Here is a 13,181-nt window from a genome sequence, read left to right as displayed (position 1 = left end):
AAGAGATATGCACAGACAAGAACTTATAAACACAGGACAATTACCAAACACAGGTGCACAGAATGACTAATTAACTAAACGAGGACAGGAACATGACCAAATAAGGGAACACAGGAACAGAAACAGGGGCAAAACATAACAAAACAGGTCCATGATCCTGACAGTATATTTATTATGTATATATAAGTACACACACATACAATATATATTTCGAAAATATTTACATGTATATATTTATATTAATATAATTTATATTATATATAAATATATTTAAAATATAAACATAACTTATTTTTCTTAAATATATACATGCATGTGTGTGCATTTATATATACATAATAAATATACACAGTACCCCCACATATATTATGTAAACAAAAACGTTTATTTTGGATGCGATTAATCGCGATTAATCATTTGACAGCACTAATATACACACACACACTAATGTTGGACTGTTTGCAGTCAGTAAGATTAATTTATGCTGTTCAGCATGAAAGCATTCAATTGATGAAAAGTGACAGTAACAACATTTATAATGTTTCAACTGATTTCTGTTTCAAATAAATCCTCTTCTTTTGAATTTTACATTCATTAAAGAATCCTGAAAGAAAATGTATCACTGTTTCCACAAAATATTGAAAGTGTCTACACTGATAATAAGACATTTTTCTCAGTAATGGCTACTGAAAAATTCGGCTTTACCATTACATTTGATACATTTTAAAATGTATTAAAATAGAAAATCATTATTTTAATGTTTTAATGATATTTTGCTTTATTCACATTAATATTGCTGTTTTTTACTAAACTTTTGATTAAACAAATGCAACCTTGATGAGCATTCTTTCTAAAACATTAAAATTTTTACAGACCCCAAAAATCCGAACAGGCTAAGACCATTGTCTCAATACAGGGTGTCCGCGGGTCCTTAAAAAGTCTTTTAAATCTAGCCAAAAAGCCATGTGTTGACTGTGAAACAGTAGACTTTAATTATATGCATTTATGGTGTAATTACTAAATTTCCGTGTCAATCCATGTTAATTTTTACTGCGAATAATGCGCTGTGCATGCAGCACAGCAGAAATAGACTCCGCGCGGAAACGATCGCAGCATGACTGCTGCAGATGCACCGCTCCTGGAGCGCACTGCCAGACCGCAATCGCATGCAGTGTGAATGCTCTGATCCGTTAACATGGGCGCGGAAAAAATACGCACCACAGACGGAGTGTGTGAACCTGGCGTTACGTTTGTATGCCCGCTCCGGTCTGTTCTGTTCTCGTGCTCCATTTAGGCGTGCTGCATTCTGATTGGTTCGAATAGCATACTGCGGGAGGTCAGGGGCGCGGAAAATCATGCTGTAAAGCGATTTAGAAATCGCATGCTCAAATCGCGATTTTAGGACGATTTCGATTAATCGCACGGCCCTACTTCATACACACAAAACATTCTCAACATCATTTACTTTTGCCTGCAGTCAAACACACATCCCATTTAAAACCATGATTTCTAATTTAATTACTTGTATAATTCCAGGGAAGGGTGTACACCCTTGGGCTTTTATTACTGTTTTACAGTGAATACCGTGGAATTCTGTTCCCAGTATTGTTCTTCTCATTTTTTTACTTGCCTGTTTTATTCACACAAAATATTTTAATAAAGCATTTCAAGTGTTGCCTCACTTAAGCTATTAACTCAGATCAGTTGTCTCTCAACTGTGTGAATTAAACATCAGTTCCAGCCGGAAAGAGAGCAGAAATCAACGGTGGGTTTATGATAGTGTCACACTACTATAACACAAAAGCTATTGTAAAGACGCTACTCACTGGCTCTTTGATAACACCAAGTGTGAAGGCAGGGAATGCTGGCTCGCAAACTGAATGAGCGCTACTGTTGTTCTGTGTGGGTTTAGTGTGCACAGAGAATTTCTTCGCTTCACTTTTTTTCCCATTCGTTCCGTCATGGAAAAGAAGAGTTGCATTATTGCAAGTTAGCAATGCCAAGTGTGCTCTCGAGCGAGCCAACCAGACCCCTGAGAGCTGGCGGCTGCTTTTCCGAGGGTGACTTTCCCTTTGCTTCTTTTCTCAGCTCACTCTCTGAGCAGCCCACATGCCGACTGCACTTTATTCTCCCTTACTATTTCTCTCATTTCTCACCATCCCTCTCCTCTTTAATCTTTTCTATTTCTTAAAGCCGCTCAGAACAAGGATGGTTTTAGCTTCCCTCGAGGGGGAACTTTTGGACACCCTGAATTCATTCCTCCTTGAGATGCACTCCAGCTAAAAGGTCAACACCAAACAGCTGGCACACAAAAGGGCAGTTTTAAATCAGTGACCGCTCCAATGGAACGTAGCTTATGCTTGCTGAAATTAGGTCAGATCATTTACTCATAAAAGAGATGACTTTCTCCTTCTCTCACTGCTTTTCTTTTGAGGGCGTTTTTAGAGTGTCCTCTTAACTTGACTTGACAGATTAGATAGTTTAAAGTGGAATTGGATTGGGTCTTGTTCATTAGTGCAGTGCCAGCTGATGTTCAAAGTGATTGATGGGGAGTGAATTTTGGGGTTTTTAGAAAGCGACAACTATAATAAATATACATAAAGAAGCTTTGCAGACATGAAGAATGAGAGAGCAATAAACTGTTTGTGTGTGCGCGGAAGAAGCATCAGGGATCCTTTGAACTAGAGTTTACATAAATTTACAGAAATTACAAATTAATTAATGGGTTAGTTCACCTGAAAATGAAAATTCTGCAAATTTTTCCAAGCCAGTTTTTTTACATATATTTCTAAATAGAACGTGAGAGATTTCTGTCCCTCTATTTAAAGTCCATGCAACCAAAACTTTGATGCTTCAAAAAGTCCATTAAAGTCATTGTAAACATTGTGATGAACGATTTAATTAAGGATTTTATTTAAATAAAAACATCGATCAATGCACATACATAGTTCACATTAATTATGGTAAATCCTAAATAAAATCAGAAATCTCTTGGGTTTCATTAAAAATATCTTAATTTGCATTTCAAAGATGAACGAAAGTCTTATGGGTTTTGAACAACATTGTTTGATGAAAATTGTTGCAAGGACACAAAAAACCCAAAGTTTTGTGAAGGTGACATTGTGTTGTGTGACCAAAAGTTTAAAAGATTTTACCTTTAAATGCAAAACAGTCTGACATAGTTATGACCAATTTTATACCAGTGACATTTCACAATGGGCAGGGCAACTCAGCATGACACCGTGGTCACAGCTGGTTAGAACAAAAACTCATTATTTACATGGAATAGCTGTTATCTCTTGTGACATTCTTGTTAGGACACAGTGTAAAGTGTGTTTTTGTTTTATCAGGTGAATTAAAAACACTGCTCCCTCTGGACCGTGAAGAAGAGGAGGCGCACAAGATGAAGGTGCGTGCTCTGGATGGAGGTGGACGCTTTTGTGAAGCAGAAGTTGAAATCACAGTCGAAGATGTCAATGACAACGCTCCACAGTTCACCTCTGACCCCTATACCTTCACTGTGTTCGAAAACACAGAGATAAACACACCTGTGGCTCGACTGTATGCCTCAGACCTGGACACAGGTGAGATCTTCAATATCCAGATCAATGATATATTTATTTAAAAATATATCAAAATAGAAATTGTGTTTGTATATAAGTGTGTTTCCCTAAATATTCTCCAATTTTGCAACAGTATGGCCTGTCAGTGTTCATCTGCTGTGTTAGTACTTTCCACTCTGATTTTCTCTGATTTTCATTTGCATGGATTCCTCTCTTATCATCCTTTGTTCTGCACTCCATATCCTCAAACAGACACATTTTGTGCTCTGTGTACATTCCTATTTCACTTACTTTAAGTCTAGCCTAAACACAACCAATCTCTTATTCTTACCTCACACAACCTTCAGATCACCGGTTACTTTTTGAAAGCCCATAAAGTAGTAAAATACTAATTAAACTATTGACCGCTCCTATGACATGCTTTTACCTGCACTTATAGTGGAGGTCTATGAGACTAGCCTGCAACTAGTTAGCTGCATTATAGACTTGAAATTATCATAAGAAGGTGTTTGTCAAGTGATCAATAGACTTACATGCATACTGAACTGTCATAAAGCAGCTGCATTGCAGTAATTTGGTCTGACTGAAACTTTGTAGAACACAAGAGATTGTGTTAACTGGCTATAATGAGAGAGTGTGTCTTGATAGATAGGATTGTACTAGCAAGCCACAAATGAGGCTTACTCAAAAATGCATTAGAGGGATTAGTGTACTCTATCTTCGTCTTGTTTGTTTGTGTGTGTGCTTTCTCCAATATAATAAGTGGCACTCATTCACTTCTTAATATGCAGCTCAGGACCAGAGGTTTTACAACTGAATCTTTTGTAGGATGAATTTATAAGTCATTATAGTTAAGCAAATGAGACAAAGACACAGACACACTATAGGTTCTTGCAAATGATTATAACTGCTGGAGGCTTTGCCATTGATTTGAGAGCTTCTTAATCTTCAAAATGTATTGATTTGTTGGCAATCTTTATGAATTGTTTGTCCTTTCTTAGTAACAAATACGACAACAGCAATAGAGGGTCAAATTTGCGATTTTCATTTGTGCATTAAATGAAGGAATAATTGACAAATATTGCTGATAGAGCAAGTGTTACTGTGTAATTGTTCAGAAGTTTGGGGTTAAATGTCTATATTAATCTCATTGTGCTTTGTGTGTGTGTTTAGGTTCTAACGCAGAGGTCCTCTATTCACTGCTGGACTCTGCTGGTGGTGTGTTCTACATCGATGAGGAGACAGGCGTCGTGCTTCTGGATCGTCCTCTGGACCGTGAGCTTCAGTCACTCTACACCCTCCGTGCTCGCGTCACCGACCGTGGGAGCCCGCGCCGTCTCTCCTCCCTCACCACTGTCAGTGTTTCCATCTTGGACATCAACGACAACCCTCCAGTGTTTGAGCGGCGCGAGTACACTGCCACCATCGCAGAAGACATTCTGGTGGGCACCCAGGTGTTGCGGGTACACGCAGCCAGCCGAGACACAGAAGCAGGTGCTGAGATTACATACTCCATTATCAACGGAAACGAGAGAGGAGCGTTCCGCGTCGACCCCCATACAGGTAAACACAACAGCTTTGATGAACCTGTTGAGATCTCTGCAGCACTGGCTCTCAGTTAAATTTTGTGTCGACTTTAAAGTTCTTATGCTTACATATAAGGCACTTTATGGCCTGGCTCCAGAATATTTGTCTCATCTTATATCAGTGTATACCCCAAACAGTAATCTTCACTCTTCTCAGCATGTTCTTTCGGTTGTCCATCAAACACGTTTCCACCTTCCATAGGTGATAGGGCTTTTTCTACATATGCACCTAAGATGTGGAACCTACTTTCAGATGAAATTGTGAAGTATGTTCACATGGAATTTTTAAATCATATTTGAATATGTTTCGAAAAATATTGAATATTTGTCAGTGCCAATAGGCTTGTGGGCAGCGCGCTATGGGCGTCCCGGGTTTGAATCCAGACTTGAGGACCTTTCCTGAAAAAGGACCCCCCCCCGCCCTACCAATTTACTTCCTGTCAGCTCTGATCTGTCCTATCATAACAAAGACGGAAAAGCCAAATATAAATCTTAAAAATTAAAAAAAAAAAGTTAAATATTTAAGTCTGCTTATTAGATTGTCATATGTATTGTTTATTATTATTTTTTGTCTTTTTTATGTAAAACACTTTAATAAACTTCTTTAAAGGCACTATACAAAATAAATTATTATTATTATCAAGCATTCAAATAGAGAAAATAGGGAACCTATAATTGTAGACTATGTAGCATCTATGAGGCTCCCAAATACTCATACAACCGAAAGAACGTGGAGCACGTCACCCAAATATAAAGGATGCACAAAGTTTCTTCTTCTGCCACATTCCTTATCTTCTTTATTCCAGTTGTTTTCTATTGCATATTAGAAACAGTTTTTGTTTGTTTGTTTTTTCATTCATTTAGTTATTTATTCATTTATTTACTTTATTAATTTATTTAATTATATGGAAAATAAATACTTTATTATTTCGATATTTTCATGTACCTTGACATCTCATTGTCCTTTTCTTCCCAGGCGGTGTCTTCGTGATCGAGCCTTTGGACTATGAAACGGCACATGAGTTTTATCTAACAGTGGAGGCTACAGATGGAGGAACGCCACCGCTCAGCGACATGGCCACAGTGAACATTAACCTGACTGATGTAAACGACAACAACCCCATCTTCAACCAAGATATTTACTCTGCTGTGATCAGCGAAGACGCAGAACTGGGAAAGACCGTGCTCACTGTGAGTCATCGGCTTCTCTTTCTGAAGCACTTCTGATTTTATTGTGCCCTACTCAGGTCTCTGTTACATCATCTCCTAAAATCAACACAGAGCAAAGAACACGCACACTAAACAAACACAGCCCAATGTCAAACTAAAGCTCGGCGACCCACACCAATCTTTAATCTCGCTCTCACTCTGGTCATTTATTAGAGATGTTCATGCCTTATCATGATGAATATAAATTGTCAGTGTGAAAGTGAGGCTTTGATACCCAGCTCTTTTTCACTTGCATGCCGTCTGATTTCCCTTGAGAGTCTCAGCCAATAGTTACTGACTCGCGAGGCAAGAAGGACGAAAGGCGGGGGTGTTGCATACCTGAGTCTGTGGTAATCTTTATCTTAACCAGGTGTGTGTTTCTCTGTGTGTGAAGGTCATGGCTGATGATGCAGATGGTCCATCCAGTAATCAGGTGCGATACTCCATCATTGATGGCAATCAAGGCAGTCCTTTCACCATCGACCCCATCAGAGGAGAGGTCAAGGTGGCCCGCCAGCTCGACAGAGAGAAGGTACAGAACACTCAGGTGTCTCAGGTACATTGGCAGTCTGTTCCTGAAACCTAATGATGACATTTTGTTTTGTTTGTTTTTTAGACTTCAGGTTACACTCTGACTGTGTTGGCCTCTGACAACGGAAGCCCGGCTCGTTCCAGCAGCGCTACAGTCAACATAGATGTCTCGGACATAAACGATAACCCACCTCTCTTCTCTCAGGCAAACTACAGCATCATTATACAGGTGTGATTCCTCAGAGGAGACGATACAGTGATTTCACTGTCAACAATCTCTCTCCAATGCCTGCTTGTTCTAAGGGATTCACTGTTATTCTGGTTTAGGGTCACTAGACACAGATGCATTGGGGTGTTCACATAGAAAATGTTTTTGTATTCAAAAACAGCTGCAAAAAGTAACAATTCTTAATATTGACATGTGTCCTGACATTAGACAATGAAAAAAACAGTGCAGTCTTGTTATTGTTAGTTAAAATACACTAAAACTTAAAATTGTTTTTCATTCAAAAAATAAATAAAGTGAAACACCTAAGCTTTCAAATCTTTAGCTTTTTAGTTTGTTGAAATACTGTAAAAAAATTATATATAAAAAAATAAATAAAAGCATGTGAAATTACCAAAACTTAAACTAAAATGAAAATGAAAACTGAAGATCTAATAAATAAAAGCTAATTAAAAATCTTTTTAATAAAATCACTGAAATAAGTTAAAAAAAATAATGTATATTAATAAAAATTATAAAAATGTACATTAACTTACTAATTAAATATCTTGAGCAAAAACAGTAAGCAATAATATTCTAGTCTACTTTTTATGATGCAAACAAATATCAGTAGATAGTAGATAATAATATATGTCCTATAAAAAAGGAAATAATGACTCCCTACATTATTTCCCACAGATTATTGTGTTTCGCGCTGAAATTCATCATTATGGAAGTTAAATGCATTTCGAATAATGTTCCCATTTGCCTTTTGAAACATTGCTCTAAGGAAAAATCATTATTAGTCACCAGATATGTCTGTGCTTGCTGGCTCATATTAAATATAATCATAGCTTCTCAATGTGAGCTGTAAAAATTGTTACATGCCAAATTCGCCTTAAGATGTTAAAAAAAAAAAGTGTGAATGTTGTAGGTCTAAATTATAAAACCTTTAACACGTTCTGCATATGTTGTATAGGAGAACCAGCCAGTCGGTACCAGTGTCCTCCAGATGACCGTGTCTGACCGTGATGCCTCCCACAATGGACCTCCTTTCACATTTTCTATCATCAGTTGGAACGAGGGCGATGCCTTCCAAATCACTTCTCAGGGCGTGCTGGTCTCTGCGGCAACTCTGAGCCGCCAGACCCAAGAGTTCTACCTCCTGCAGGCCCAGGTGAGACCTCAGTCTCCCTCTGATTCTCCAACTCTCACTAAAGCTGTAGGGGTCTTGTTCAGTTATCACTGGAGGTCTGAGATAGATGAATAGTAGAGCTGAGGTGAAGCAGTGCTTGTTCAGTACTCCCCACACAGGCCAGGCATGGTCAATAGAGTATGATGAAGGAGCAGCCATGAAAACTTGAGCAGAGGAGAGGACCTGTAAGAAAATCATTACAGCTGTCTTATTCCCAGTCTCCTCTTCTTTTAGGTGTTCTGTTTCCTTTGTTCAGTAGGAGGTCATTCTATGCAATGGGCCACTTTTCAATTTTGATAGTAAATTAAAAGTAGTTTTTGTAAGATTTTAAACAAAAGATGTCTTTAAGTCTTAATAAATTGCATTTGACTTTTTCAAAGGACAAATGCTGTTATGTATATCTTTGATTTATGTAACATTTTATTATGGTAACGGGGTTGAAGTACTACATAAGACGCAACCTCTAGTCTTTGAATTAATACAATGTCAACAAATGTATATGTATATATATATCATCAATTTTTTTACTTTTTCATTAATGTTTTATTAGGGCTACAAATTGCACCCGTTTTGTAAAATTGTGAAATTAATAGGGATTGTGAAATGGGAGGCAAAGTGATAGGTACAGGAGGATGGAACAGAAGTAAATAACATGAGCCAGGCTCAAACTTGTGCAGCTGTCCATTGTTTCAAGAGTAAATCCAGGCTCGAGTGCTCCCTCTACTGACTGTGACTGCACATTTTGCATGGAGTGGCTGAAAATAAGTGCCAAAGTCGTTCTGCCCTTAATACTCAATTATACTTCAAACAGCTGACTTGATAATTTGGCACCATATGTTAGAAGACTAATAATCTATTGTTTTAGTTAACAACATATATGGTGCTTGCTGTTCTGTGCTGTAAAGTGAGATATATCATAGGAGGTATGAAATCAAATCTGTTTTGAAACTGACTCCTTTATGGGTTCTTCTGTAAATACTTACCAGTGCTTGCTAAAGCAAACATCATTATTACCACAAATTAGTGTTAGTGATCTGACACCCAACCCAACCGAACACGCTCCCCCGTGACATAGAAAGGGGATCTTATTATAATATTACCGCCCCTTAATCTTCACGTTTCCATCCATGTTTCTACCAGTGGTGTAGCAGTTCTAACGCCATGGCAAAAGTTCAAGCAAATCATACTAACTGTTCTGTCTTTGGCTGCACAGGCGAGCACAGAACATTATTTAAAATCCCAGCCTCAAAAGAGACAAGAGAGCAGTGGATTTATTTATTTATTTAACAGCTGACGCAGCTGACACAGAACAGCATACGTTGTTTAGTCCAGCTGATACTCTCCAAAATGGCGCTACAGTGTGACGCGGAGGAGACGAATTGTTGAATAAAGTCGTTTTGTTTTTTTTTCTTTTGCGCACAAAAAGTATTCTCGTAGCTTCGTAAAATTACGGTTGAACCCCTGATGTCACATGAATTATTTTACCGATCTCCTTGCTACGTCTCTGGACTTGGGAACATTTCAGTTGTATTGCTGTCTATGGAGGGTCAGACAGCTCTCAGATTCCATCAAAAATATCTTAATTTGTGTTCCGAAGATGAACGAAGGTCTTACGGGTTTGAAACGACATGAGGGTAATTAATGACAGAATATTCATTTTTGGGTGAACTATCCCTTTATGTGCAATAAGACATGAAAGAGAACTTAGTTTAGTGATCACATGCCGTGTAACAGCTGCTTTTTGTTAGTGTGCTTCGGATGTGTGCGCTCAGAAAACCATATATCAGAAGTTTAAACTAATATGGTTTAAAACGCATGATTTCAACGTGATAGACATGATAATCAAAATCAAACGTTTTTTTAGCAGAGTATCTGAGGTACTAGCTGTAAAAGCACAGCCCTATTCTGGAAAAGGGGGCGGGGAGAAGCAGCTCATTTGCATTTAAAGAGACATGCACGAAGGCAGGGTGTTTTTGCTTCCACTCAAAATAGGCATTTTCAAAATTATATAATAAATGATCTTGGGGTATTTTGAAACTTCACAGACACATTCTGGGGACACATGAGACTTATTTGTAAAAAGGGACATAATAAGTCTCCTTTAAATCTTGACACCTAATTATAAAACTAATGATTTCTAATTGCTGCAATTCTGAATCCTAAATCTCTTGGCTCTTTTGCTCTAGGTAATAGACAGCGGTCGGCCACCATTGGTCTCCACAGCATTTGTGAGTGTACGTTTGATCGAGGAGAGCATCTACCCTCCTGTCATTCTTCCCCTGGACATCTTTATCACCACAGCAACAGACGAATATTCAGGTGGGGTGCTGGGTAAAATCCACGCCACTGATCAGGATGTTTACGACACTCTAACCTACAGCCTCACACCCGATAGTTCCTCCGCCTCCGAAAACTCTGGCCTCTTCTCTGTCTCTCCTGCTGATGGGAAACTTGTAGCCCGTGGGAATCTGGATGCTGGTCAATACGTCCTTAACATTACAGTGACAGATGGCCGTTTTACTGCAGCTGCCCGAGTCAATATTCACGTTCGGCAGGCAACAGCACAAGCTCTCGATAACTCCATCGCCGTGCGATTCTCTGCAATAGCACCGGAGGAGTTTATCGGAGATTATTGGCGGAACTTTTTGCGAGCTTTACGGAACATCGCCGGTGTCAGACGCGGAGACGTGCAGTTAGTCAGCTTGCAACCTGCTGCCGATGCCTCCGGTGACCTAGAAGTACTTCTAGCTCTAGAAAGGTCAGGAAGTCCATTCCAGCCCCAGGAGGTGGTGTACAGGAAGCTGAACGCCTCAGTTGGGGTAATCGAAGAGATGACTGGAGTCCGTATTGTACGAGTTGTGAAGAAACTCTGTGCTGGTTTGGACTGTCCTCTTAGTTACTGCCAAGAAACCGTTTCCTTGGAGACGGGAGCAGTGTCGGCCTACAGCACGGCTAGGATTAGTTTTGTTACGCCACGTCACATGCGCACTTCCGAATGTCTCTGTGAAGGTAACACGGATATACAGACACCAAATATTTCAAAGATGTATTTCACTTCCAGTCTAGAGTGATGATAACCCTTTTATGTGTGATTATAGGAGCTGAGTGTACTGTCCTGAGTAAACTCTGTGAGGGAAGCCCCTGTCCTGATGGCCTGGAGTGTGTAGAAGACCCCACACAGACCAAATTCAAATGCATCTGTCCTGAGGGAAAACAGGAAGAGTGCTCAGGTATGAACACACATATTAGTGCAACTCACACTCTCTATTAAAGCACTGTATTGAAGTCCCATTCTTTTATTAGTGCTACTTGCTCAAAGTATGCATATTACTTGAGTTAAACTGGGCCTGCTGTATTTATAGTACAAGACAATATATGTATATTAAATGAAGGGACCCAGCCATGCATGGAGATCAGTGTTATTTTGGTATCATTTATATACATTTACATTTAGTCATTTAGCAGACGCTACACTGCGTTGCCGTCTGCGTGTGACCTTAGAGCGTTGTCGAGAGACAACCGGAATGGTTTGGAAACACATGATAGAGGTGGAAAAGAGAGGACAGAAAAGGAGAGTGTGTACAGGGAAGAGCAAAAATATACTTAAGTGCCTTGGCGATTTCGTTGCTCGGTGAAGTCGCGCAGGTAAAGTCGCAGGTCTTTACACTCGTTGGTCTTCACACAAGGAGGCCTGAACGCTTCCGCTGATGCTTCCGCATCAGTCTAAGACACTAAAGTGAAAACAGCTGTGGCCGCCTTCTAATTAGCACAGCCAATAGTCTATAGCAGGGCAATTCCTCAAATCGAAACTACAGTTCGCACTTAAACGCAGGAAGGGAGCAATTAAAATACTGTTAAAGTGTTTAATATTTTGAATTAGATTTTATTATTTGCATGTTTGCTGTTTAAAATTGAACTGATAATGTCATTGCATAATTGCATACAGCATTACAAGCACTAATGTTTTGTTCATGAAATGGACGTTTAGTTTTGCTGCATTAGAAATGTAGTGTTGGGTGTGGACATTATGATAACATCACTAATTTGTTTTGGTTTGCTCTGTGTTTTAGAGCGTCAGTCATTGACATTCAGCGGAAATGGATATGCGCGGTACAGGCTGATGGAGAACGAGAATAAGGAAGAAATGAAGCTGTCCCTCAGACTGAGAACATTTTCCACCCACGCTACTGTCATGTATGCCAAAGGCACAGACTACAGCATACTGGAGGTGAGTGTGTATTCTTAACCCCCTCTATCCTTCCAAAAAAAGAAGAGAAAACAGAATGCGAGTTATTCTGGAGCTGGGAGAAGAGAGGGGAGCTCTTTCTCACGCATTCCGCTTTGGTGAGGGAAAACCACACAGCTGACAGAAAGAGCAAAGGAGTCTGGGACTGAAATGCAAGCAGTGTCATTTCCCTGCTCTTACATTATAATAATCTGTTTCTGCTTATCCCTGAAGCATCATTCTTCATTTCATTTGTTTAATCAATCGGCTGTTGCCAGAATACTTTAATATCACAGCTGAAGTACTTCACAGAGTCATCTTTTTGGCTGTTTAAAAATAACTGATAAACTACCTACTTAGACATTAATTTTTATAGGCACACATTTTTGGCCGTCATAAGTTTGTTTTCTGTCCAAAAATGGTGCTTACACAGAATATGCCTGTGATGCCCAAAATGTGCAAAAAATAGCATGCCCAAAACAATGCATGTGCTTTAAATGACCTTGGTTGTCTGTTTAGGTGACTTAATAGGTTTGGAGAGACCCTCCTTTATATATTTATGCATACAACATTCAACTTAATGGTTTGCGTGAACTTATATTTTATTTTATTTTATTTTAGAAATATAAATATATAATGTCAATTGGCTAAATGTGGATTTGAGATA

At 39.0% G+C, this 13,181-nt stretch overlaps 1 protein-coding gene across 1 annotated transcript in view; it reads left to right on the top strand.

Annotated features, from left to right (window-relative positions):
- Window positions 1-13,181, top strand: part of LOC107656821 (protocadherin Fat 1-like) — a 103,302-nt gene that overhangs the window by 80,120 nt on the left and 10,001 nt on the right. The window contains exons 14-22 of the mRNA XM_016444778.1: window positions 3,351-3,584; window positions 4,737-5,126; window positions 6,126-6,340; window positions 6,753-6,890; window positions 6,975-7,118; window positions 8,074-8,271; window positions 10,476-11,298; window positions 11,388-11,519; window positions 12,360-12,517. Of these exons, the coding sequence (XP_016300264.1) occupies window positions 3,351-3,584; window positions 4,737-5,126; window positions 6,126-6,340; window positions 6,753-6,890; window positions 6,975-7,118; window positions 8,074-8,271; window positions 10,476-11,298; window positions 11,388-11,519; window positions 12,360-12,517 (2,432 nt within the window). The remainder of the gene's footprint in view (window positions 1-3,350; window positions 3,585-4,736; window positions 5,127-6,125; window positions 6,341-6,752; window positions 6,891-6,974; window positions 7,119-8,073; window positions 8,272-10,475; window positions 11,299-11,387; window positions 11,520-12,359; window positions 12,518-13,181) is intronic.

Source organism: Sinocyclocheilus anshuiensis, unplaced genomic scaffold, assembly GCF_001515605.1.
Source record: "Sinocyclocheilus anshuiensis isolate Anshui unplaced genomic scaffold, SAMN03320099.WGS_v1.1 scaffold85, whole genome shotgun sequence".
NCBI classification, from domain to species: Eukaryota; Metazoa; Chordata; class Actinopteri; order Cypriniformes; family Cyprinidae; genus Sinocyclocheilus; species Sinocyclocheilus anshuiensis.
This window is presented reverse-complemented; position numbering and strand designations above follow the sequence as displayed.